Source organism: Phocoena sinus, chromosome 6 (genome assembly GCF_008692025.1).
Source record: "Phocoena sinus isolate mPhoSin1 chromosome 6, mPhoSin1.pri, whole genome shotgun sequence".
Classification (NCBI taxonomy): domain Eukaryota; kingdom Metazoa; phylum Chordata; class Mammalia; order Artiodactyla; family Phocoenidae; genus Phocoena; species Phocoena sinus.
In genome coordinates this window covers 51,381,798-51,409,071 of record NC_045768.1, presented here as the reverse complement: position 1 = coordinate 51,409,071, position 27,274 = coordinate 51,381,798, and the positions used below count along the sequence as shown (strand labels likewise).

At 42.0% G+C, this 27,274-nt stretch overlaps 1 protein-coding gene across 1 annotated transcript in view; it reads left to right on the top strand.

The window, feature by feature from the left end:
- Positions 1 to 27,274, top strand: part of PGM5 (phosphoglucomutase 5) — a 198,962-nt gene that overhangs the window by 100,117 nt on the left and 71,571 nt on the right. The window contains exon 7 of the mRNA XM_032635313.1: positions 24,948 to 25,063. Within this exon, the coding sequence (XP_032491204.1) occupies positions 24,948 to 25,063 (116 nt within the window). The remainder of the gene's footprint in view (positions 1 to 24,947; positions 25,064 to 27,274) is intronic.

Below are 27,274 nucleotides of genomic sequence, written 5' to 3'. Positions count from 1 at the left end.
AGATAAAGCATTACAGAAGGGGGATATTATAACATCGAATGATTATATTAAAAAATAAGACAGTTTTCAAATCAATAATCTATGCTTTCACCTTAAGAATCTGGGAAAAAAGGGAGCAAAATAAATATAAATCAAGTAAAAGACAGGAAATCATAAAGATAAGAGCTGAAATCAGTGATATTAAAAACAGTAAAACAATTTAAAAAATCAACATCCAAAAGCTGGTTCTTTGAAAAGATGAATAAAATTGATAATCTTCAGTCTAGTAAATTTCTTCAATCTAATAAAGGGCATCTACAATATAACCTACAGCTAAAACTATAGTTAATGGTGAAAAACTGAATGCTTCCCCCCTCAAGATCAGGAACAAGGCACAGTTGTCCACCCTCACTTACTACTAATCAACATTGTACTGGAAGTCCTAGCCAATGTGATAAGACATGAAAAGGAATTAAAAGGCATATAGAGAGTGGAAATGAAGAAATGAGGCTATTCCTATTCACAGGTGACATGATTGTCTACATAGAAAATCCCAAGGAAGCCACAAAAAAGTCCCAGAACTAATAAAGGAAGATCATAGGATGCAAAGTCAATGCTCAAAAATCAGTCATATTTCCTTATACTATCAATGTTCAGTTGGAAACCGAAATGAAAAAAAGCAGTACTATTTACAATGCTCAGAACATAAAATACCTAGCTACAAATTTAATAAAGCACATAAGGATCTATATGCTAAAAACTACAAAACATTGGTGAAAAAATACCTAAATTGGAGGGACATACCATGTCCATGGATTGGAAAACTCAACACAGCAAAGGTGTCATTTATTTTCAAATTAATATCTAGATTTAATACAATTCCAGTAAATGTTCCCATAGGATTTTGGTAGATACAAACAGATCAATTCTAAAATTTATATTGAAAGGCAAAGGAACTAAAATAAGCAAAACAATTTTGAAAAAGAAGAATGAAGCTGGAGGAATCACATTTTCTAATTAGCATAAAGCAGCGTGGCATTGGTAAAGGGACAGACATATAGATCAATGAGACATGATAGAGAGTCCAGAAGGAGACCCTAATAAACATGGCCAGTTGATTTTTGACCAAAGTGCTAAAGCAATTCATAGAAGAAAGTATAATTTTTAAAACACATTGGAAGAATTAGAATGTCAGTCCAATTAAAAATGGGCAAAAAATTTGATCCACAGAGAATGTATAGATGCCAAATAAGCACATTAAAAGATATTCAACATCATTAGCCTTCAGGAGATGCAAATTAAAACCAGGGTGAGATAGCACTACATAATGATTAAAAAGGCTAAAATAAAAAGTCCTGCTAATACTAAGTGCTGATGAGGATTCATATCTGGAGCTCTCATACACTGTTTGTAGGAATGCAAAATGGGACATACAGCTACTCTGGAAAACAGTTTGTCAGTTGCTTATAAAGTTAAACAGATGATTATCGTATGACTGTAATCTTACTCCTGTGTATTTATTCTAGAGAATTGAAACTTTAGGTTCACACAGAAACCTGGACACAAATATTTATAGCAGCTCTATTCATAATATTCTCCAAATGGAAGTAACCCAAAGTCCTTCAACAGGTGACTGGATAAACAAATTGTGATATATCCATACAGTGGAATACCACTTGGCAATAAAATAGAACTACTGGTACACACAACTTGGATGACTGTCAGGTGATTATGCTGAGTAAAAGGAGCCTGATTCAAAATGTCATATACTGTGTGAATCCATTTATATGGTACTCAAAAAGACAAAACTAAAGAGATGAACCCAGAGCAGTGGTTACCAGCGGCCAGGGCGGGTGATAGGTGTGACTGTATGAGGGTGCTTCTTGAAGGTGATGGAAATGTTTTGTCTCCTGATAGTGGTGCTAGTTACATGTCAAAATTCAAAACACACCAAAAAGTCCATTTTATTGTGGGTTAATTAAAAAAATTAAAATACATTGAAAAATCTTTTCTCCTAATGCTAAGTTGCTGTCTGGGTTGAACAGTACTTCTCTGGAGCAACTACCCAATGATGGGCCTCTTAAACAACAGTTTTGGAACTCTCCTTCAAAAACTTAGAACTCATTTTAGAGAATCACAGTAAATAGTAAATAACCTGCAAAAGGAGACAAGAAGACATTTCAACGCAAGAGCAGTAAAGAATCTGAAAGTTTGCCTTGCTGCCAAGTCAAAAGGAAAACACAAATATTTGTATAGCTTTGTAACAAAAGAGACATATGGGTTTTGGCAGGAAGACCTCTTAATGGCACTTACAGCTTTAAAATAACAAGCCTTGCTCCTATTATGTGGAAATTGCACGCAAATGTGCTGCATGTCAGGGACCATAGTGCTGCCCTGGGGAGAGGACATTAAAGATAAAACCCAGACTGACAAGGAGGAGAATCTGTCTACTTGTGTAGATGTGGTGAGCCCAATAACTTCTTGGCACTGGATCTTGAGATTGAGTGCACTACTTAGCAGGGTCATTTAGATCACTTTGCAGTTGTGGGTTCATGACTATTTCTATTTTCAGCTGTACAGATAGTATCTTAAGCCCTTTAGTTTAGATGGAGTGTTTGGGGATCAAGGCAAAAGACTAGGCTTTTTTGAAAGAGTAGAGTGGTGGTTATTGATGGAGACAGGGGTTTTCAGTATTGCATCCCCACTCATCCAACTGCAAAGTCTCATATCCTTTCTGTTTCCAGCAAAGAGATATTTAACGCCAACTTCCCTTTCCATAGAATTGAATCAAATGCTTGCCCATTTATGGTTTTGGGTTAAGTAAGCAGGGGTCAAGTAGGGTTCTTGGCATATTAGTGACAGACCAACTTAAAAGGAATGCAATAGAAGAATAAGGGGTAACTCTCAGAATCAAAGGAAAAGCTGGTCTCAAAAATAATAGCAACCTGAGGTCAGGATGGCCATCATTACAAAGTCTACAAATAATAAATGCTGGAGAGAGTATGGAGAAAAGGGAACCCTTTGGTGGGAATGTAAATTGGTGCAGCCACTATGGAAAACAGTATGAAGTTTCCTTAAAGAAACTAGGAATAAAGTTGCCATATGATCCAGCAGTCCCACACCTGAGCATATATCTAGAAAGACAAAAGCTCTAATTTGAAAAGATACATGCACCCAGTGTTCATAGCAGCACTGTTTACAATAGCCAAGATGTGGAAGCAACCTAAGTGTCCATCAAGAGATGAAAGGATAGAGAAGTTGTGGTACATATATACAATGGAATACTACTCAGTTATAAAATAGAATGAAATAATGCCATTTGCAGCGACGTGAATGGACCTAGAGATGATCATACTAAATGAAGTCAGACAGAGAGACAAATATCATATGATATCACTTATATGTGGAATCTAAAAGACAATACAAATGAACTTATTTGCAAAACAGAAACAGACTCACAGACATAGAAAACAAATTTTTAGTTACCGAAGGGGAAGGGGGAAGGGATAGATTGGGAGTATGGGATTAACAGGTGCACACTACCATATATAAAATAAACAACAAGGATTTACTGTATAGCACAGGGAATTATATTCAATATCTTGTAATAAACTGTGATGGAAAAGAAAAAACCTACAGATTAAAGAACAACAACAAAAAAAAATAATAGGAACCTGGGTGCCAGGAATTATATATGGACAATCTTGTTAGACAATTGCCTTCCAGATCAAGGAAGAAACTTTATACATTTTCCCCATGTCACTTCACTCAGAGCTCAGTCTAGGTTGAATCACATGCTTGCTCTTTGGCCAGGGAAGAGGGGGTCACCTTGAGTGACATGCAGTGGGAGAAGGGGGTAGGTCTACCAAAGGTGTTTCCTTGAGAAGGGGTTGGATATTGGACAGACAGAAACAACAGTTTCCAGATCACCATGGTGGGGTATTCTACATTTTTAAAAATTAATTTTTATTGGAGTACGGGCATTCTACATTTTAAACTAAACAGCTCTGGAGAGTGTGTGACCGAGTGTGGGTATGGTGCAGGGAGGGGTGGGGAAGGTGTTACGGCAGAACAAGCAGTAGTCTAGGAACTGGACCAGGATCCCAACTCCCAAAGGACTCTGCCGTAAGGTGGCAATAAGATGCCATGGCAAGTTAGTTACTCTTCCTGGACCTCTGCTCTCCTTATTTAAAGAATGAAGAGGTTGGATTTGCTGTTCCCTAAGATCTCTTTTTGCTACAAATATTAAGAGAGGTATATTTTGGGGCCAGGGCCATGACTGTATTCCTTAGCTGGGTATAAGACTGTGTTAAATTCAACAGGATGTTTTGAGTGCTTATAGCAGTGGTTCTTAAATGCTAGCATGCATAAGAATCTTTGTGGAGGTTGGGTGGGTAGAGATGTCCTTATTCCAACGCATATTCCAAAGCCCTGTCCCCAGAGATTTGGATTCAGCCATGCTGAGTGGAGCCCAGGCATCCACATTTTAAACGAAATGGTCAGGTAGTTCTGATGCAGTTGATCAAGCCTGCAGACTTGCATACCTACTGGTTGGTTTTCAGTGAAACGAAAGGGAACCTTCTCAGTTGGAGCTGCAGTTATTACAAAATATTCAAAGTAGGGCAACGGGCATGGCCCTGAAAGCTCCCTCGTTAAGCCCACTAGATAGTGTGAACATGCTGGGAAGACAGTGGACATCAGGGTAGCCAGGGACTCTACTGCCTTTGCATTGGGGAACAAGAGTCACAACCACCCAGGGCTCCTGCATTTTGTCCTCAGGCCTCTCACTCTGTTTGCCTCCAGTGTAGCCATGTAATAAAGCTGTGGGGTAGACAGTTGGCCATGAGTATCTTGAGAGTTTCCCTTATTGTACCAATCTTACAAGGCTCTTAAATAGACCTTTCTAGGTGAGGACATGTGTTTGGGGTCAGCAGAGTCTGATTTCTAAATTTCTGTTTTCAGAAGTTGAACCTCCAGGCTACACTTGCACATTAAACACATCTCATGTGGGGAGTTATGTTGAAGGATGCACAGTCCATTGTTTTCTTGAGTCTTATAATTTGTACTGCACCCTCTGTCTGGGGATCTCCAAGTGCTTTTTAAGAATATCTCACTCAAGGTGCTCCATGCATACATGTCATTTGTAAATGGTGAAGGAATATGCTTTATGTGTATAAAATGCCTGAATCCTTCTCTACTGGCTTGTACAGTGTGCCATTAAAACCTATAGTGGACATCCAAGGGTTTCTTGGCTTTTTGAGGCGGAAGAATTTGGTCATGTGGACCAGACCGTAGTCCAAATAGATTCAGAGTCCTGGCCAAATGAAAGTGAAGTATAGCCAGGGTGAAAGTAGTTTTAAGTTGTGATATAACTTATACTTGGTTGTATCCAAGAAACCTACTTGTGTATTATATAATACACAAAATAATAGTGATTTAAAAATAACAATGCTATGAGGACATTAACACAGTATTTAACTGTGGATATCATATGATTTATGATGTACAAAGCACTCTCCCATACATTCCCACTTGATGCACCCTCTTGTCTTCATTGGTTCCTATCTTAGGACAGAGATTGGATGGGAAAACTTGATCTGTAACTTCTAACAAAATGGCTAAGGCCCTTTGTAGCTAAGAACTCTCTGTATTTGCAGCTGACTGTTCCTAAGTAGGACTGTGTCCCATTTCTGTGTTATGTTTCAAATGAAATTGTCCTTTCTTTTCAGATACTTGAGTGGTTGTGTATATGCCGTGTGTGTGTGTGTGTGTGTGTGTGTGTGTGTGTGTTGTATGGAGAAACAAAGGCTAGGGCTGGAGGGGGTGTATGCATGAAGGATACATTATACAAGTTTTAATTCTTGCTTTATTTTTCTCTTTATCTGATTCTGAGGGGAGTTCAGCATATTCTTTGGCTTCAAGAAATGATATTTGAAAGAGGAATGAAAGTGTTTATTCTTCAGAGTTAAAAAAAAAAACAACAAAACCTCAGCAAGTATGCATTCTGTTCCACTTGGTCTTGGAAGTCCTTTGCCAGCGAGATGAGCTTTATATCTTCTCTCTGGTGAAACTTCCCCATGTCTCCTGATCGACATTCCTCCACTTGTACGCTTCATAAATTAGGAGGGACGGTGCTGTTGTCATACTTGACCATATAAGGGAAAGAGAGGCCCCATGTTATTTGGTCCTGCACTCATGTCAGAACTGTATATACACTCAGGGCCTTTTAAGGGAACATGGTGCGTGCAGGGAAAACATCCCCAGGCAGTCCATCCATTTTCCTCGCTACTGCAGGGCTGGTGCCTGCAAGCTCTGTGTCACTCGGAAACATAAATCACAGGGGGTTGCTGGCGCTGAGCTCAGGGGAGGAAAACCTCGGAGGACCACGCTCGCTGCCTAGCGCTGTTGGCCTCTTCATTTTTACTAAAAGCCTGTCTCACCACTTGGCCTTCTGACGTGTAGTGAGAACTTCACAACTTATACATCCTGATGTTCATTTGGACACCCCTCACCCCGCTCCCTGTTACAAATTCTTATGATGGCTGCAGTGAGGTGACCACGGCTTCCTTAAGATTTCAGATGAGTCTTGTCTGCACTGTAGCATGAGGTGCCGACTTCAGAGAGGCTGGCCTTGAACCACAGAGCTTCCTCTTCCTAGCTCTGAGAACTCGGACACGTGACATAACCTCTATGAGGCCCAATATCCTTATCTAAAAATGGGGAAGATAAAGGCGGTAAAATCCATTTTAAAGTTGAGCACAGTGCCTGGTGCATAGTAAGTAAATGCTTGATACCTGTTAGCTGTTACTATTATTACTATTGCTGCCAGAAGAGAGCTATCGTTCTGCTCTTTTTTTTTTTTTTTTTTTTTGCGGTACGCGGGCCTGTCACTGTTGTGACCTCTCCTGTTGCGGAGCACAGGCTCCAGACGCGCAGGCTCAGCAGCCATGGCTCATGGGCCCAGCTGCTCCGCGGCATGTGGGATCTTCCCAGACGGGGGCACGAACCCACGTCCCCTGCATGGGCAGGCGGACTCTCAACCATTGTGCCACCAGGGAAGCCCCGTTCTGCTCTTTGCAGCAAGAATTTCCTATAGCTCCCGCTGCTCCGATACAGCACTCTTTTTACCAACATTTTCTTTGAATTCAAAACACATCCAGAAGTCTTCTTAGCAGCCCTGAGGAATGTCTTGGCACAATTCATCGTACAGAGAATAGGTTCTGGAATCAGGCAGGCCAGCGCCTGAATCCCTGCCCAGCCACTTATCTGTTACAGCATTGGACAAACGACTTAATCTCTTGGTACCTCAGTTTTGTGGTGTGTAGTCTGGTGGTAATGGTTGTTTAAATCCAGGTATTTTGGTTGCCCCGGGCAGAAATGAATCAAGTATAGAACCAGGACAAAGAGGATTGATAGCAATTCTATAGAGATTTCATGGAAATAAACTGCAGTTCGGAGGGCTCTTTAGTGCTGTTAGTAAACAAGGTGGACGGACTTCCCTGGCAGTCCAGTGGTTAAGGTGCTGTGCTTCCAACGCAGGGGGCACGGGTTCGAACCCTGGTCAGAGAACTAAGATCCCACATGCCGCACGGCCAAAAAAAAAAGAGCCAACAGTGAGCGAGGTGGAGACCCTTCTGCTCCTTCAGGTCTCGTCTGGCTCTGTCCACCTGGTGGACACCCAGTTCAGCCTTGGTCCCATCAGCTCAGATCACCCCGGCCGCAGGGCCTCTGGGCTGGGGCACTTTCTCTGGAAGAGGCAACAAGTAATGAAGCACAAGGAGGAGGATAAATAATGCCTTGTGGGATTGCTGGGAGGAGTCAGTGCATTACCATAGGGAAGCACCCAGCATGGTGCCTGGTACTAGTCAGTGCTCGCTAAGTGTTCGCTCTGTCCCACCGCATCCCTAACTCCCTTCCCCAAGAGTAGACACTCCACTTCTAGAGCCATGGTACAAAGATGGGGAGAGGAAAGAGCACTGATGTCACTTCCGGGTTAGAATTCAAAGGGAAAGAGATAGCTAACTTTGGGGAAGAGAAAGAGAGGCCTTGAGAGGAGGGGGAGCTTCCACTTGGAGGCACATAGATTGTCTCCTCCGGTGCAGCTAATCACACTCACTTCCTTCTTTGAATTCCACCCGCTTGAGCTACATTTCACAGAAAACAGAGTCCTGCACGATAGGTCAAAAGGACAGTAACACGACTGTGGGTCTCCTTCAAACTCCTGCCGCTCTGTTCAGGCAGGTCCAGCATCAGCCATGCTGCCAGGAGAACCAGGTAGCTACATCATCCAGGCCAGGGGGGTGTTGGGGAGAACACTTAGGGAAGCCTGCACGGGACGTCCCTTGATGCCCCCGAGCCTTCAAGGCAGAGCCCTGGTCCCATCCAGAGGCTTCTATCCAGTACCCCAGGGGCCCTTGCTAATTTCACTAACAGACCTCCCTTCTCTTCTCGGGTTAGGTCAGAGGTTCTCAAACTGCTTTTCTGTTCACAGGCATAACCCACTCCCATCAGGAGTACCTGTTGTCCCCAGCAGTGATTCTCAGGCAGGTGGAGCTCTGCCTAGTAGAATCTCCCCACCTCTGAGTTTCTGATAATCCCTCCTGACCCTGTTAGAATGTAGCTCAGAGGTTGTTTTTCAATCCGTAAACATCCCTCAAGCACCTGTTCAGTACCTGGCCCTATGCTAGGAGTTGGTCTTCAGAGAAGGACACAGCCCTTGTCCTCCTGAAGCTGCTGGAGGAGATGGGCCAGGACAGTGATGTTTTGCACGAGGCTGTGGGAGAGCAGAAGAGACACCTGTGATGGGGTGATCTTGTTGCCTTCAAGGAACCTCTGTGGGTCTGGAGGTTCTTCCCAGAAACTGAGACTTAAAGGACATATAAGAGTTAGCTAGCTGAAATGAGGGAAGCTGTATTCCTGAGTCCTGGGGGGCAGAAAGCATGGCTTATCTGGAAATTGCAAGCTTTTGGAGTCCCTGGAAGGTAAAACTGCAGAGTATTTCTTCAAGGGAGGACAGACTCTTTCCCTTGAGGCCAAGCTTGGCTGTGAGTGCCCTGGGGCCCCCAAGGTCATAGCCCTTTTAGTTCCCATGCAGCACCTTCCCAGGAAACACTCTGTGCCAGTCCACAGTGGAGGGAAGCGGGGTGGTGGCAGGTCCCGATCCCACACAGCCATCTCTCAGGTTCAAACCCCTCTGGCAGCCCCTGATTCCTTGCAGGCTACGCTAATGGATGAGTCACTTTTCTTTGAAGCCTTCAGAAGACCCACTTACCCCAAGGAGGGTGAGGATTTCTGCCTGTTAAATTGTGCTGCTTTTCTGGGATGTTTACTGTGTCACAAACACCCCCATCTTCCCGTGAGGACACTGAGATGCACAGAAATGCAGCGACTTACCAGCAAAAGTTAGTGAAAGATGGAGTTAGGATTTTGACCCAGGTTGCTCCATCCAAGAAGCCCAAGCTTGTTCCACTCTGCTGCCCAGTCTCCCTAGAGCAGGGTCCCCAACCTCCGGGGTCTAATGCCTGAGCATCTGAGGCATTTCTATAATAATAGAAATAAAGTGCACAATAAGTATAATGAGCTTGAATCACCCCAAAACCATCACGCCACCCCTGGTCCATGGAAAAATTGTCTTCCAAAAAACCGGTCCCTGGTGCCAGAAAGGTTGGGGACCGCTGCTAGAGCACTACAGGAGAAGTGAGTGGGGAAGTAAAACCCACTCCTCTCAGTAGCAGGTATTGTTATTATTCCAGTTTCTTGGATGTGAACCGCAAATAAAAGAGGATAAGTGGCCTATCAGGGTCACAGGATGAAAAGTATAAGAGCTGCACTTTGAACCCAGGCTTGTCAGATTTCAGAGAGTGCGGTACTTACAGGCTAGGGGGCCAGATGTCCCGCTCACATTTGCGGCAAGTGCGCCGAGGGCTGAACCTCAGCCTGCCAGGGTTTGATTGCCAGCTTCCGTATTCTCTTGAGACAGACTCACATCTAGGCTAACCCTGATGTTCAATGCCAGTCTGAGTCTGGACTCCCAATCGAATAATATCCTATGAGGACTTCTTAAACATTGTACAATATGTACAGCAAAATTTGGTTATTAGCATTTTGAATACACACACACACACATATATATGTATATATATATATATCGTATATATATTTGTCATATTTAATCCAGATCCTTTACTCTGTATATATCTTTAAAGTAATAGAATGTTTGTAAATAAAGGTTTTTATCTTGCCCAAAGTCTATATATATACATACAAATATATATGGTTGCATTGCTTAATGGATCACCATCATTTGCATATCGTGTGTCTTCACTCACAGCTTTTTATAAACCCTCCTAGAATAAGAATCTTCTAGAAATAAGAAACACTACTTGTTATAAGTATAGACACCAAGACCCACTAATTCAAGATATTCTTGTGGAAGGGCCTAGCAATCTGTACCTTTAATAAGTACCCCAGATGATTGTTATTATCAAGAACGTGTGAGTAGCACTGGCTTCTTCTGTGAAACTGAGTGATTAAGCACCGCCAGCTAGACAAGAGAAGAGGGAAACTCGTCCAAGCTGTGTGCCAGGTGAGGCCTTTAAAAACACTATCTGGGGGCTCCCCTGGTGGCGCAGTGGTTGAGAGTCTGCCTGACGATGCAGGGGACACGGGTTCGCGCCCCGGGAAGATCCCATGTGCCGCGGAGCGGATGGGCCCGTGAGCCATGGCCGCTGAGCCTGCGCGTCCGGAGCCTGTGCTCCACAACGGGAGAGGCCACAGCAGTGAGAAGCCCGCGTACCGCAAAAAAAAAAAGAATAAACCACTATCTGGGTACCCAATAGATGTCATCTTACTCTAAGTTTATAAAAGTTTACATCGTAGGAAGTCACTTTGCTACTTTTATTTGAGTTGAATATGCACATTTGGTTTCACTAGGGGAAAGAACCCCAACTGTCATATTTCATCCAGCTAGAAAGTCTGTTACAAGTGAATGACCATATTTTTCTTCTGACCTTTGGAGCATTGCCTTGAGATTTTTCCAGGAAACTCAGTCAGTAGCCTAGTGCCAGGTTAGTGTGCTGGGGTTGCATGCCTCCATATCTGGCTTTCCAGATGGGCATTATTAACTGCATTGGATATTGGCAGAGAAAATGGGAGCTGGCTGAGAGAATTCTGGGATGGAATGTTCAGAAATAAATTTGTAGGACCTGCTGAAAATAAGTATAGTATATGCAGAACGTGGTGGGGATAAAGTGAAGGAGAAGATGAAGCATTCTCCCCGAAACCTTATTGTGCAAGAAACTACCTAAGATTCTGACAAGAGTTACACCATTTGCCCTTGCCCCCAACAACCCCCCCACACTCATACACACAATACACATGCATACACATGCCCACCCCCCCCACATGTCCACACACACACAAGCACACACATACACACGCATGCCCACATGCACTTGGGTCATTTTATCCCTCATTGGCATCCTCAGCTTCTTTCCTAGGGCCTTTGATATTCATAGCCTTAAAAATAGAGACCTGAAAACAATTACAGTTGATCCTTGAGCAACATGGGTTTCAACTAAACAGGTCCACTTATATACAGATTTCTTCCACTAAATACCTACTACAGTAATACATGATCTGAGATGGGTTGAATCTGCAGGTGCAGAACCATGGATTCAGAGGCCCGACTGTAAAGTTATATGCGGATTTTCAGCTGCACAGGTGGTAGGTGGCCCTAACCCCTGTATTGTCCAAGGGTCAACGGTATTAACTCCAAAGTGAAGAAAACTGCAACATCGACATGAGTAACTGCTTAGTTTAATGTAAAAATCTAACATTTTGTCACTTTATTATTAAATTTAGTATCCAAGTAGTCAACACTTGAAAATAATTTGTAGTATGTATTTTCTCATTTTGAAAGGATTCCCAAGTGTGCATGATAGATGAGAAATCTTGTCAATAGTTAATTGATTGACTTTTAGCCTCATTTCAAAAACAAAATTATAAAAATCCTTTCAAGATTCTTTTAAAGCAAGAAGTCAGTTTTTATGTGAGATGTAGATATATTTTAATATGGTTGGTATGATATGGGTTGAGGCCTCACCCACACATACACACTCACAGAGTTCACCACTTCTGAATGCTATTGGGTAGGGCATACGGTTGGAGGAAAAGAAAATGTGCTGTTTAAAGCTGTGTCTTCAACAGTCCAAAGACTGCAAAAGGCTTTAGGGTCCACCCTTAGTCATAGGACCATTAGGGAGCGTGTGATCCACCCCTTGCTACACCAGGAACGTGTTTAAGGGACTTGAGAGCCATAGCTTCTGCTCTGGCTACACGCAGGTGAAACTGATGGAGAGATTCTGCATCCAGTTGCACAGGCTGTGCATTGTGTAAGGGCCCCGCATTCCAAGGGGGCAGTGTTCACACTGAGGACACTTACATTTAAATATTTATTATGACAGTGTTTTCACAGGTGGCGTTAAAGTGCTCTCTTCTAAGAAAAGCAGTGTGCTACCACACTTTTTTGAAAGCTGGAAATTATTGGGTCTCAAAGATGATGTAGTACCTTTAGCACCAGGGCACTGCTTGGGCTGCAGCCTGGGCCGATGGAAAAGGCAGTGCTTCTACCTCTCCACTCATCTGTATCATCCCTTCACCGTAGGAAGTGGTGTCTTGACCTGAAGAGAATTGTTCCTCTCACAGGAGACTATGCCCCTGCAGTGGTTCTCAATGCCCAGAAGCCATCGTGTCCTCTGCTGACTCTGTCCCTCCTCTGTGGGTCCCCAATTAGGCCCAGCAATCAGCCAAAAACATGGAATGGATCCACACAGAGAAACATTTCCGTGCTCAGTCTCTGAAAAGGGGGAAAGAACAGTTGAGAGGCATTGTAATTCCCCACGGAGACTCTACTTCTTCAATTAATTTCAGGAACTGTGTGTTCTCACCAACCTATTTTGGTCCCCATCCTCCAGAGACCACTAGGCCCTCTGAGAGAGAGTCTGTCCCACTGCATGGGTCACCCTGAATGCAAACAGCTGCTTTCCCCATCTCCTTCCTCTTCCCCTACTGCCTCCCTAGGGACAGAACCCCAGGACCAGATTTAGATAGCAAAGAGCCCTGCTGTCAATCACCCTCACTGGCCCTGCCCCTGGACTGCCTAGAAGTAAGGTTATCAATCTTTTCAGCCAACTCTTTGTAATTAATTCCACGTGGAAGTTCGTCCACCGTAACTTAATTTTATCCTGAGCTTTCAATGGTCTCATGTACTTGCTCCCTCTGGTATTTGAAGGACTTAGTTCTGGAATCTAAATGACGTTTGTACCCATGTAGAAGTCTGTGTTCCAATAGAGCCCACAATGTTTGCATGGAATTAACAAATGTCATTAAGTACTTGCTCTGTGCCAGTCAGAGCCCTTACCCTCCAGGGGCTCACAGATTAGAGGCAGTCAGCTGTCCCAACATCTAATGCAATAACCTGTGCTGAGTGTGTATTTGGTAGGGTTTCCTGTGGCAGCACAGAGAAGGGACTGGACACATTGACCTGGATAGTCGAAGTAGCCTGAGTGTAGGGGGCTGGATGAAAAGAGTGCTGGGTATCTTCCATTTGCCCCGGGATGCCTCTCCACTCTCCCCCTACACTCTGCCCCACAGGCTGACCGCTATGGACTGTATCAACTGGCTCATCTTCCCTCCTGATTTCAGTTGGGTTTGGACAATTGGGGACACTACAGATGTCAGGCAGCTGGAGGAGAATGGGGTCAGGAATTGATTTCTCTCCTTGACGGTTTTCTATGGGCTGGCAACATGTCTCCTCTGAAGGTCATGGCTCCTGCCAGGCAGCCCTCTCCACCCAGCTCTGTCTCTGGTTCCAGGAATGAGACGGGGTGGCGTAATGCTCGCCCTGATGTTACTTGCCCTGGGGTACTGTACTGTCCGTCGTGCTCCCCTTCTCCACTGCCCACACCTGCGTAAATAGCACCTGTGTTTTGGTTTTTAAAATTTATTTATTTTTGGCTGTGTTGGGTCTTCGTTGCTGCACACGGGCTTTCTCTAATTGCGGCAAGCGGGGGCTACTCTTGGTTGCAGTGTGCGGGCTTCTCATTGCAGTGGCTTCTCTTGTTGTGGAGCACGGGCTCCAGGTGCATGGGCTTCAGTAGTTGCAGCGTGTGGGCTCAGTAGTTGTGGATCGCGGGCTCTAGAGCGCAGGCTCAGTAGTTGTGGCGCATGGGCTTAGTTGCTCTGTGGCATGTGGTATCTTCCTGAACCAGGGATCAAACCTGTGTCCCCTGCATTGGCATGTGGACTCCTAACCACTGCGCCACCGAGAAAGCCCAGCACCTGTGTTAAACTCTCCTCAAATTACTCAAGTTGAGTGTGTCATCTATTCCTGTTGGGACTCTAACTGATATGAAGAGTATCCCCATCTATGTGAACTATGTGTGCCAGGATCTGAAGCTGCATAGTGCTTTAAGGAGGCTCTACCAAAATAGCAGTGTGCTCTGGCAGGAGGGTAGAGGGAAATGCAGGGAGCAGCAGCTGGAGAGGTAACAATGCTAACAGCTGTTGCTGCTGTCTGTGCACTTCTCTGAATGTTTGGGGCTTCCCAAGGATCACCCCATTTAGTCCTCCCTGAATAAGGAGATTCAGTGTTATTACATTTCACAGGTGAAAGAGCTGGGCTTATTGAGTTTAAGTAACTTGGCCAAGGTCACTCAGCCAAGAAGGGGTGGAGCTGGGTGGGGACTCAGGCAGTCAGAATTCAGAGTCCATCCTCTCGTCCACGCAAAGGTGTTTGGACTTGATTCCACGGCAGTGCATGTCTGCCTACCTTTCCTGTCCACTCAGCTTTACCTTGTGCTGTAAACATCATTTCCCACAAAAGGACATCAACTTCTTCAATAGTTTCTTTCCACATAACTATGTCTTATTAAATCAAAACTTTTTAAAAAGATAAATTAATGTGACATGAGCTTTCTTTATACTTATCAGCAAAATTAAACCCAATCCTGAGTAAGGATGGACATCCTGGAAGGGTAAGTGCAGCCTTGAATATGTGATATCTTTCAGTTGGGGTGGGTGCTTCTGTGTCCCTTGATAAATACTCGTTTTCTCAGAGCCCATTTAGGGATGGCTGCCTGATGACTTGACCTGACTTCCCAGGAAACAGCAAACTGGGTCATACATTAAGCCACAGATCTTTGAGAAAAGTGATAATGACATGATATTTTAATGTTTACCTCTGCTCATGGTATTACCCATAGAATGGTGATGTAGCATTACACAAATACTTCTTTTCTCTGGGTTTTGTTCTTCCTTTAAAACGAGTATCGGGCTTTCCTGGTGGCGCAGTGGTTGAGAGTCTGCCTGCCGATGCAGGGGACACGGGTTCGTGCCCCGGTCCGGGAAGATCCCACATGCCGCGGAGCGGCTGCGCCCGTGAGCCATGGCCGCTGAGCCTGCGCGTCCGGAGCCTGTGCTTCGCAACGGGAGAGGCCACAACAGTGAGAGGCCCGCGTACTGCCAAAAAAAAAAAAACGAGTATCATTTTACAGCCGCTGTATATTTATTTAATGTTCCATGCCCAGATGTCCCATTTCTCCTGTTTTATGACATAAGAGCAATAAGATTTTTTAATACCATCCAGGAAAAGATGCTGATTGAATCCAGAAGAGGAAACACAGAAGGTTTTAAGAAAGAGAAGCTTTGTTTAGTGAGATGTTTTATCTCCTGGGTTAGAGCTGTCACATCAGTTAGTATTTACTACTTTTTGTCTACAGTTGTAAAGGAATTGATTCTAAATCTTCCAAGGGTATTATATAGGCTTTTAAAAAAAGCTTCAGTAAGGTGTCAACATACTTTAAAATTCAAAGCAAAACAAAAAGACAAGAAGATGCTTCACTTTTTGCTCTTCAGGGAGCAGTCTCATGGGAATCTGAAGGACAACTGACAGTCAGTCTTCTCTTTATCTCTCAGCTTAACTGGAACACTCGGGGCTTAATATTTGCCAGCCCTAGCCCCTCAACAGTTTTCCTTTTTTGAAAATAATTAGAACCAGGAACAATTTACATCAAAGTTCTCAAGCATCAAGATGGTAAACATAGACACTTGTTGATTCCCAGACATAGGGTTCCCGAGTATTTGCTAGCTTAAGAGAGTGAACCTGTGATTCTTTCAATTTTACGTATTTTTCTCTTGGATCTTTGGTGCAAGTCCAAAGCCAAAATTTTTTTTTAAGTGAACATCCCCAGAAATATGCCTGCCTTATGTTTCCTAACAAAACTTAAAATCTAATTGGGAAGGATCCTATTTTCCTCTGTAACACTTACCTAAAATGAAAGTACAGAAGCTTTTAGATAAAGCAGCAAAAGCCCCTGGGTTTGGGGTCCACCTTTGTTTGTTTTACAATTGCCCCAAATCTAGAATTTTTTAGGGAACATGAAACATAGCTATATTTTGCTTTTTTTTTTTTAATAAATATTCTTTAAATGATATGTCCATTTCCCTTTGTATTAAGTGAAAGTTCCAATACCCAGAACAGTAATAGTGTTGTAATACTGTAGGACATTTCACAGTTGTTAGAGCACTTTCTTTTCTTTTTATACCATCTCATTTGATCCTTATGACTTCCCCGATAAGACAGGCAAGGGAGGTGTTATTTAGTATGTGAGTTTTGAGGTTTAGACCAGGCTGAGATACTACAGGCCCCAGGAACAAGCAGCTCGCTGCTAAAGTTGACATATATTAATATTTATGTATATGGTTGAAAAACTTTTGTGGTCATCTTATTGTGACAGCCTCATGTTTTATATTTATTTTACCTGAAAGTGTGAGTTGCTCCATTCAAAGGATGAGGAAGGAGTGAACTTTGAGATTGGTATTAGAAAACAAGGCCTAGTTGAACTCTGCTTAATTCTTATTGGTGAGCTGAGTAGGCTTCCTTAGAAATGCATTTAAAGTGCAAACTCACATAAGCCTTTTACCTCAGAGCAGCTCCAGCCAGCAGTGCCAGATATCAAAGAAGGGATCTGGGAGTGAACTCATCCATGTGAAAACACTAGGGGACAAACTTGCAGGCAGTTTTGTTCCATGTCTACCAGACCTTAACCAGCATGTCCAGAATGCTATTAAACTCCATCTTCAGTAGTTTATTTCTTGGGATGATGTAAATAAGGCTAATTTAAACATGTACTCAGTCATAAATACTACAAGGGTTTTTTCTTTTAAATAAAACAGCTTATGGAACTCGATATCAAAAAAAGAAACAATCCAGTTAAAAAATGGGCCGAAGACCTAAATAGACATTTCACCAAGGAAGACATAGATGGCCAAGAGGCACATGAAAAGATGCTCAGCATCACTAATTATTAGAGAAATGCAAATCAAAACTACAATGAGATATCACCTCATGCTGGTCAGAATGGCCATTATCAAAAAATCTAGAAACAATAAATGCTGGAAAGGGTGTGGTGAAAAGGGAACCCTCCTGCACTGTTAGTGGGAATGTAAATTTATACAGCCACTATGGAAAACAGTATGGAGGTTCCTTAAAAAAACTACAAATAGAACTATCATATGACCCAGCAATCCCGCTACTGGGCATATACCCAGAGAAAACCATAATTCAAAAAGAGACATGTACCACAATGTTCATTGCAGAACTATTGACAATAGCCAGGACATGGAAGCAACCTAAGTGTCCATTGACAGGTGAATGGGTAAAGAAGTTGTGGCACATATATATAATGGAATATTACTCAGCCATAAAAAGAAACGAAATTGAGTTATTTGTAGTGAGGTGGATGGACCCAGAGTCTGTCATACAGAGTGAAGTAAGTCAGAAAGAGAAAAACAAATACTGTATGCTAACGCATATATATGGAATCTAAAAAAAAAAAATGGTACTGATGAACCTTGTTGCAGGGCAGGAATAAAGCGGTAGATATAGAGAATGAACTTGAGGACATGGCGTGGGAGGGCGAAGCTGGGGCAAAGTGAGAGTAGTAACATGGACATATATACACTACCGAGTGTAAAATAGATAGCTGGTGGGAAGCAGCCGCATAGCACGGGGAGATCGGCTCAGTGCTTTGCGATGACCTACAGGGGTGTGACAGGGTGGATGTGAGGGAGGCTCAAGAGGGAGGAGATATGTGGACATGTGTATGCATGTGGCTGATTCGCTTTGTTGTGCAACAGAAGCTAACACAGTATTGTGAAGCAATTATACTCCAGTAAAGGTCTATTTAAAAATAAATAAATGAATGTTAAATGAAGCATAGTGTATATTTAACAAGGCACATCTCGTGCGTAGCTCAAGGACTTTTTACAAAGAGCACACACCCGTGTAGCTACCATTGTGGATCAAGAAAGAGAACAGCATTCCTGAAGCTCCCTTGATCCCCATTCCAATCACTACCTCCCCCTCCTCCCCAGAGATAACCTCTATCCTGACTTCTGTCACCAATGACTAGCTTTTTTGGTTATTTTTTTCCAGCTTTATTGAGATATAATTGGCAGATAAAGCTATAATATATTGAAAATATACAACGTGGTGATTTGACACTGATAGACATTGTGAAATGATGATTATCACAGTCAAGTTAATTAACTCATTCATCACCTCACATGTTTTTTTAGTGAGAATTCTGCTTTCAGCAAATTTCAGGTACACAGTACATGTTAATAACTATAGTCACCCTGCTGTACATTAGATCTTCAGAACTTATTTATCTTTTAATTTTTTATTGAAGAATAGTTGATTTACAATGCTGTGCCAATCTCTGCTGTACAGCAGAGTGACTCAGTTATACACATACAGACATCTTTAGAACTTGTTTATTTTATAAATGGACATTTGTACCCTTTGACCACCATCTCCCCGTTCCACCTCCCCACCCCAGTTCCTGGCAACCACCAATCTACTCTTCATTTCTATGAATTCAGCTTTATTTTGTTTTTAGACTCCACATTTAAGTGATACCTTACAGTATTTGGTTTTCTCTCTCTGGCTTATTTCACTTAGCAGAATGGCCTCCAGTTTCATTCATGTTGTTGCAAATAGCAGAATTTCCTTCTTTTTTTATGGCTGAGTAATATTCATTGTATTTATATACCACATCTTCTTTATCCATTTATCTGTCATTGGACATGTAGGTTGTTTCTGTATCTTGGCTATTGTGTATAATGATGCAATGAACATAGGAGTACAGATATCCTTTCGAGATCCTGTTGTCATTTCCTTTGGATAAATATCTAGAAGTGTGATTACTGGATCATATGATAGTTCTTTTTTAATTTTTTGAGGAGAGGACCTCCATGTTATTTTCCATAGTGACCTGTGCCAGTGTACATTCCCACCAACACTGCACAAGTGTTCCCTTTTCTCCACGTCCACACTGGCTCTCTTATCTCTTGTCTTTTTGATAATAGCCATTCTGTCAGGTTGGCTAAAAACCCAATAATAGGTGTGAGGTGATATCTCATTGTGGTTTTGATTTGCACTTCTCTGATGATTGGTGATGTTGAGCATCTTTTCATGTATCTCTTGGTCATTTGTGTGTCTTCTTCAGAAAAATTTATTTTCCTATTTAGACCCTTTAACCATTTTTTAAAAATTAGATTGTTTGTTTTCTTGCTATTGAGTTGTAAGCATTCCTTATATATTTTGGATATTAACCCCTTATTGGATATAGGGTTTGCAAATATATTTTCCCATTCCATAGGTTGTCTTTTCATTTTGTGGGTTGTGAATATCCTCTTTTGTAAAGTGCCTAATCAAGATTTTTGCCCATGTTTTAAAGGTTATCTGCCTTTTTTATTGATTTGTAAGAGTTTTTACATATAAACCATGTATAAGTCTTTTGTTGGATATATGTGATGCAGATATCTCCTAATCTATGTAGATGGAGGCTTTTTAAGAAGGGACTGAGAGTTCAGTATGTAGAAAATAGAACCAAGGGGTGTGCTCAGCTCTTAAGAAAGTGGGTGTTTGAAGATAATTGAAGGAAGAGCGACCTGGATCTTGTCTTTTTAAAATCTACTGGAACTTTCTTAAAGTAGAATTCCAAGAGTAGCTGATGCTGCCTCATGTACTTGATATAATTAGTCATTTTTTATTTGGCTGTTCTCTCGCAAGGTAAAAGAGAGTCATTAGTAACTGTTGGTATTCCAGTAGAATATTGTCACATACACTGATGTGGTACTGTGTAATTAAGTTAATACATATTTTAATACCTACTGTGGGCATGCACGGCGCTGGATGCGGGAGGTGCAAAGGTGGATGTGCTAGCACCTCTACATGTAGTGAGCTTTTAGGGATCTTTCAGGATGCTTTTGTATCTGTTATCTTGTTTGAGCACATGAGGGTAAGGTGACCACCAGACTGGTAAAATAGAAATAATTTGTCCTTCTGCTTCTCAGACTTTTGACTCTCATATATTCACTGCCCTAATTCTGTAACATCTTTATTTTCAAGAAATGCCTTTGTCTTATCCTGATAGCCCCGCCAATTAATACCTGGAGAAATTCTCTTTGCTCAAAATGACTAATTTAAATAAAACATGCAGAAATTACTTATTTCTTAATATAATATAAGGAACCTACAATGAGAAAAGACCATAAAATAGAGTTACTTTTCCCCTTGCTATTCAACAATACTCCTTAAACAATAGATATTAGTCAACTGAAATCATGCAGAATTTATTGAGGGCAAGTCTGACAAGGTATTATGTTATCCTAGACATTGAAGAGCTATAAAGGTATATAAGATGCAGCCCCTGCCCTCAAAGAACTAACACACTGGTAGTTGTAGTGGTGGTATCTGTGTATGGAGGGAGAGTGTTAAGAAGGTAACAACATATACAATGACAATGTGAACATAAAAACCCCCTACCAAGAGAGGAGGCCTAGGGCAGGAAGGGTTACTTTGGATTGATAATGGCAATGAAAAAAGAATTGTATTTGTTACGATAATGGAGCTGGTACTACAGAACTAATCCCAAAGTGTACAATGGCTCAAACATGGCAAGAGGTTATTTCTCAGTCATTAGAAGTTAAAAACAAGTGTTCCTGATTGGTGACTAATTCTGCTCCAAATGGTGATTCAGAGATCCAGTTCCTTCCAACTTGTAGGTCCACCATCTTCAACATGTGGCTTCTAGGATTGCTGGGCTTGTCCACATTAGACTGGCAGAAGGAGAAAGAACATGGAGGATGGGAAATTTTAATAACCAGATTTGAAAAGCGTGTGCATTGTCTCCACTGGGGTTCCGTTGGCTAGAACTCAGCAAGTGGCCACAGTGAACTTCGTGGGAGGTTGGGAAGTGTAGTCCAGCTGTGTGTCCAGGAAAAGATACTTTTGTTGACCACTAGCAGCCTTTGCCACAGGATTCATGATGGCAGGGCATTTAAGATAGGTTTTGAAGCAAAGTGAAGTATTTTGAGAGAGATTGGAAAGGAGGATTAATCCAGGTAATATGAAAAGCATAAAGAAGGACTTGTAAAAAGCAACAACAATAATGCAAGAGCATATTTAGAAATAAGAGATGGTTCCGTTTTTAGCAGCATATGGGGAGTATCATGGGAGAAAGTATTGGCAGAATAGGTTGAGGCTATTTCCAACCTGAAGCCACATTTTTAGAGGTTTTAAAATCCACACTAAGAAGCTTATATCTACCATGTTTTTTTTGTTTTGTTTTTTTGGGTTTTTTTGCGGTACGCGGGCCTCTCACTGTTGTGGCCTCTCCCGTTGCGGAGCACAAGCTCCGGCCGCACAGGCTCAGCGGCCATGGCTCATGGGCCTAGGCGCTCCGTGGCATGTGGGATCTTCCCGGACCGGGGCATGAACCTGCGTCCCCTGCATCGGCAGGCAGACTCTCAACCGCTGCACCACCAGGGAAGCCCACCATGGTATGGTTTATTTTGTTTTGTTTTGTTTCGGCTACCAAAGCCACTCCCATTTGCAGGAAAACTGTGGCCCAGATTCATTTTCTTTCTTTTCCTTCATATGCTGGTCTTTCCTAGAAAGTGAGTTTTGTTTGTCTCTGACACATGGTGGTGGTAGTCAAGGAGAGGGGTGCAGACCCTCAGCATGAGCAGCTTCATTTTTAGCTTTTGTACCAGAGACTCCACTGGGGCCTCCTGCCAGAAACCAGTCTAGAGCCTGGTATCTGCTGAATGTTATGCTTGGGATGGATCCCAAGTTCAGTAGAAGGAGAAGGGAGGGGCATTCCTTTCTGACTGTAGGACACATCAACTCATGCTCAGGATCCGGGAATTTAATTACCCATATTGTTATCTTAGCTTGTACAGCTGCAAATGTGGCTCATAGTTATAAAAGTATCTGGTCCTTTAAAATCCAGCCTCAACCTTCAGCCTGATGACCTCCTGACAGTGGTCAGCTGAGAAGGGTGGAGCTGGGGAAATCCTCTCCCCTCCTTTCAGTTCTGCCAACTTGGCTTTGAACCAACAAGAATGTTTTGGCCAGAGAATATATATCCCCACACCCTCTAGCCTCTCGCTTACCCTCACCTCTGCCCCATGTTGCATATTCTATTTCATAATCTTATGCGTTCATTTTAGCTAAATTAATTTTGACCCCGGCTTTATTATGCTCTGCCCTAGAAGGCTTCAGTGTGAATGATTTCTCCTTCCTTGAACTTCTGACCTTAAATTAATGGCTGTGAAAGCTTACCTTTGCTCTCCAATTTGGAGAGGATTTATTTCATTATTCCTACCAGGATGTAAACATGATTGTATATCTTTCTTAGACTACTGAGGAAAAGAGAACCTTTGATGTAACACCCAAGCATCCAAAAGGTGCTTGTTTTCAAAGCAAACTTTTTATTTTAAGACTTTTTTTTTAAAGTTGAACCTTTCTTTATTTCTTTCTTTCTTTCTTTATTTATTGGCTGCGTTGGGTCTTCATTGTTGCGTGGGGGCTTTCTCTAGTTTCAGCGAGCGGGGGCTACTCTTCGTTGCGGTGCATGGGCTTCTCATTGCGGTGGCTTCTCTTGTTGTGGGCTCTGTGGGCTCTAGGTGTGCGGGCTTCAGTAGCTGCAGCACGCGAGCTCAGTAGTTGTGGCTCGTGGGCTCTAGAGCGCAGGCTCAGTAGTTGTGGCATATGGGCTTAGTTGCTCCACGGCATGTGGGATCTTCCCGGACCAGGGATGGAACCCGTGTCCCCTGCATTGGCAGGTGGATTCTTAACCACTGTGCCGCCAGGGAAGTCCCTCAAAGCAAACTTGAAAGAGACTTGGCACACAGTTTTTTCAAGATTGTGAGCACATTAATTACATTTGGGTTCAATGGAAAGAGAAGTGTTATGTTCCTCTGGCAAGAGTTCTAGATATTTTTTCCTCTAGGTGGCCACAAAACAAACCTGAAGAAATCACTATTACATCGTGTCCTTTGTCCTATGTGTATTTTTCTTCCTCTTCTTCACCGAGATACCCTCACTGGTTCCTCTCCATGGTCACCTTCTGCACCTATAGTCATCAAAGGACTAAACCTTGCTGGTGGCAGGCATTTGATGTTTTTCTCTTTGGGTTGCTTCCATGTGGGGCTGATGAAACTCTTCAGGCCAGTGTCTGTGGCAGCAGCTCATTCCCCAGCCAACTTTGAGGTTTGTATATGTCTTGAAGCACTAAAACATTTGGGGAGACAGCATGGTGTAGTGGAATGGAACATGGACAGAAATTAAGCAGACTTGGGTCCAGAATCTAGCTTTGCCTCTTCTCTCTGTGAGATCTTGAACAAAATACTTGACCTTCTGGGCCCTCTGAGCCTGAGTTTTGACAGTAAAGCTTAGTTTTAGCTGTTTTTTAATTTTATCTAAATGGAACTGTATAGTGTATATTCCTTTGATACTGGTTTCTTTCATGTGATATTATGTTTGTGAGATTCATTCAAGTTGTTGCCTGTAGCACTAGTTTGTTCAGTGAAATTTATGCTATTGCATTATATATTGCAAATCATTTCTCCCTTCTACTTTGATGGACTTTTGTTTCAGTTATTACCAATTGTGATTCTATGATCATTTTTTTAAAAATCTTGTGTACATACTCTGTTGAGTAATGTCACCTGCTGGGCTCCCCAGGAAGCAGCTCTGAGATAGATTCGCTTGCAGGAACTTTATTCCTTTCTGCCATCAAGATCAAAGTTTCCTTCAAGAGCAATACCTGTGGGGGAGTGAGGAAGGAGGATCAGACAGAGAAGTTGGAGCTGAAATGGCCCTACAGAGTTGTGCCAAATAGGGGCAAGAAGCCTAGACCTTTATACATCTCTCATTTGCCAGGCATTTGATGTGGATTGACCCAAGGAAGGGAGCATGATTTTGAGTGAGACATCTCTCTTTAGCAGAGAGTGGGGGCCACATCTGTGAGCTGTCACCATTCCTAGAAGCCATCAACATTCCTAGAAGCTGGTAGAGTGTTCCAGTCCTAAAAGTCCTAAAGTGTGTGTGTGTGAGCGCGTGTGCGTGTTGGAGGTGAAGCTGAGCAGTGTACCACAGTGTCTACTACTTCGTTAGTATTAACTTCTAGGAGTTGAATTGCTAGTTCATAGGATATGTGTATATTCATCTTTAGTAGATACTGTCAAACAATATTCCAAAGTGTTTGCACCCAAATACCACCTTAATTTAAATTCCGAGATTCCCCAACTGGGATCTTACCACCAAGATAAAGGAATATATATAGAAGTGAAACATAAATGTGAGAATATGCTATACATTAACTGAACATCTTCTATATTGTGGGGAAAGCAAAATTGAGTACCATTGGAATAGGCTATTTATCATTCTCTACCTTATGGCTTGACATCTTGAAAACTGTCCACGTTGTTCAGGATGTTCTAAAATCTAGTTATGGCAGTAACAGATCTTAAAGACTTCCTTATGTGCTGAGCAAAAAAAAAAAAAAGGAAAGGAGAAATATGAATTAACTGTTGCCTCGAATTTCATTTTTCAGAGTGGCCAAATCAATGAAGGTCCCTGTGTATGAGACCCCAGCTGGATGGAGATTCTTCTCAAATTTGATGGACTCAGGCCGGTGCTCTCTGTGTGGAGAAGAGAGCTTTGGCACTGGTAGGCTTTATTGGGTTGGTGTTACTGGAGAGGGTGGCTGCAGAACTCTGTGACCCTAGTTTGGGGACCTGTGAGTCCACTGTGAATGAAAGGCTGGTGAAAGAGTTAGAGGCAAAAAAAAAAAAAAAAATCAGAGAAACCTAGTGGGATATGTGCTATGACACCTTCACGTCTTCTGCCTATTTCTTCTTCTTTTTAGAGACAGACAGAGAGAGAGAGAGAGAGAGAGAGGAAATATATCAGATTCCCATGTGTTCATCACATAGTTTCAACCATCATCAACTCCTGGTCAATCTTACTTTATCTCTACCTTCATCCACAAGAGGAGCCCTCCCCTCTGATTATTGTGAAGCAATCCTTAGTGTGAATCTTATAAGTATAAGGGGTACTGAGGGAAAAAAAGAAAAAAATATATATTATATATATATATAAACTGTAGTACCATTATCACACCTAAAATGTTAAAAAATAATTTCTTCTTTCACTATTTTAAAGATGTCACACCATTGTCTTCTGGCTTGCACAGTTTCCAAGAAGTCGGCTCTAATTCTTACCACCATTGCTCTGTATTTAAATTTCGCCTACTTTCCACCTCTGGCTGGCTTCAACATTTTCTTTTTATCTTTTGTTTTTAACAGTTTAATAAAATGTATAGGTACATGTATTTTTTTTTAAAACCCTGCTTAGGGTTCTTTGAGATTCTTGGATCTGTTGTTTGTTGTTTTTCATTAATTTTAGAAAATTCTCTGCCATTATCTCTTCTAATATCTCTCTTTCCTTATTCTCTCCTCTCCTCTGAGACTCTAATTACATAATGTTAGATAATTTGTGACCATGTGTTGTCTCAGAGCCCTTACATGCACTATTTGGTTTTGTTTACTCTTTATTCTTTTTGTGTTTCAGTCAAGATAATCTCTATTGGCATATCATGAATTCTTTCCTGAGCTGTGTCCAGTCTTTTGCTGAACCCAGTGAAGGATTTCTTCATCTCTGATATTGTAGTTTTTATTTCTAGTATTTCTCTTTGACTCTTTTTAAATAATTTTCATCTCTTTGATGAAATTCCTGATCTGTTTATGTCTGTTGTTTATCTTTTCCATTAGATCATTTAACATATTAAACATAGTTATTGTAAACTTTCTGTCTGATAGTTCCAATAACTGGTTATTTTCTAACTCTAGTTCTGTTGATTGCTTTGTCTTTTGATAAAGCAATGGTTTACTCTTTCTTGATTTTTTCATGTCATAATTTTTCATTGAATGCTGGACTGTATGTATATAAGAACGGTAGAGACTCAGGTAAATAATATTTATACACAGAAATGGGCATACCTCTTCTCTCAGGGCATTAGTGTGCAAAGTTACATTAAATATAGTCAGGAGTTGAGCTGGGTTTGGATTTTATTGTTTCTGTTATAATCTTTAGTATATCAATGTATCACAGGCTTCAAATTCTTCTGGTAGTGGGATATTTTTACTATGTACTGAAAGTGATAATGGGGAGATGGAGGAGATTTTTCAGCGTTTCTGTTGCATTCACAGGTTTCAGCAGTTACTGCATGTCTGTGAGACAAAATAGACCTCTATTATTAGGTACTTGACCCTTTTCTAGTGGCAGCAGGTCTGTTTAGTATTGGTGTAGGGTTCTGGGCCCAAGGTTTCCTACTCTTTGTCCAGGGACAGAGAGTTTTTACTTCAACCCCTATTTCAGAAGCAGTGGACCTCTGCCTGGATCCTAGGGATGAGAAGGTTTGAAGCTCATTCATCCAGGAGCTTAAGGCTTTTGTTTCCTATGAAAGAAATGTTTGGGGAACTAGAAGGGTTTCAGGCTTATCTCTTGGCAGGAGTTGATCATTTCCTGCATGTCAGCACCACCAAGTCTCTCTCTCTCTTTTTCCAGTCTTTCTTGTGAGTACCCAGTGGAGCCTATGGGAAATAACTTGGAATGTGTCCTTCATATCTGGGACTCCAAGCAATTTAAAACTATCATAATAGGCTATACTTGGCCTTTAAGAATGTTTAAAACTCTTATGTGACTTCTTATTATTCACTTGTATGGAAGCATCCTCTTTCTTCTGTGCTCTGCTAAAGGTGAGATGGTTTGTGTCCTGTCTTGCCTTGAGACTCTTTGGAATTCACTTTATTTCCTGTGACCTCAGATGGTTGTTTTTTTTTTTTTTTTTAAAGTTATGCTGTAGTTTCCTGGCCTTCT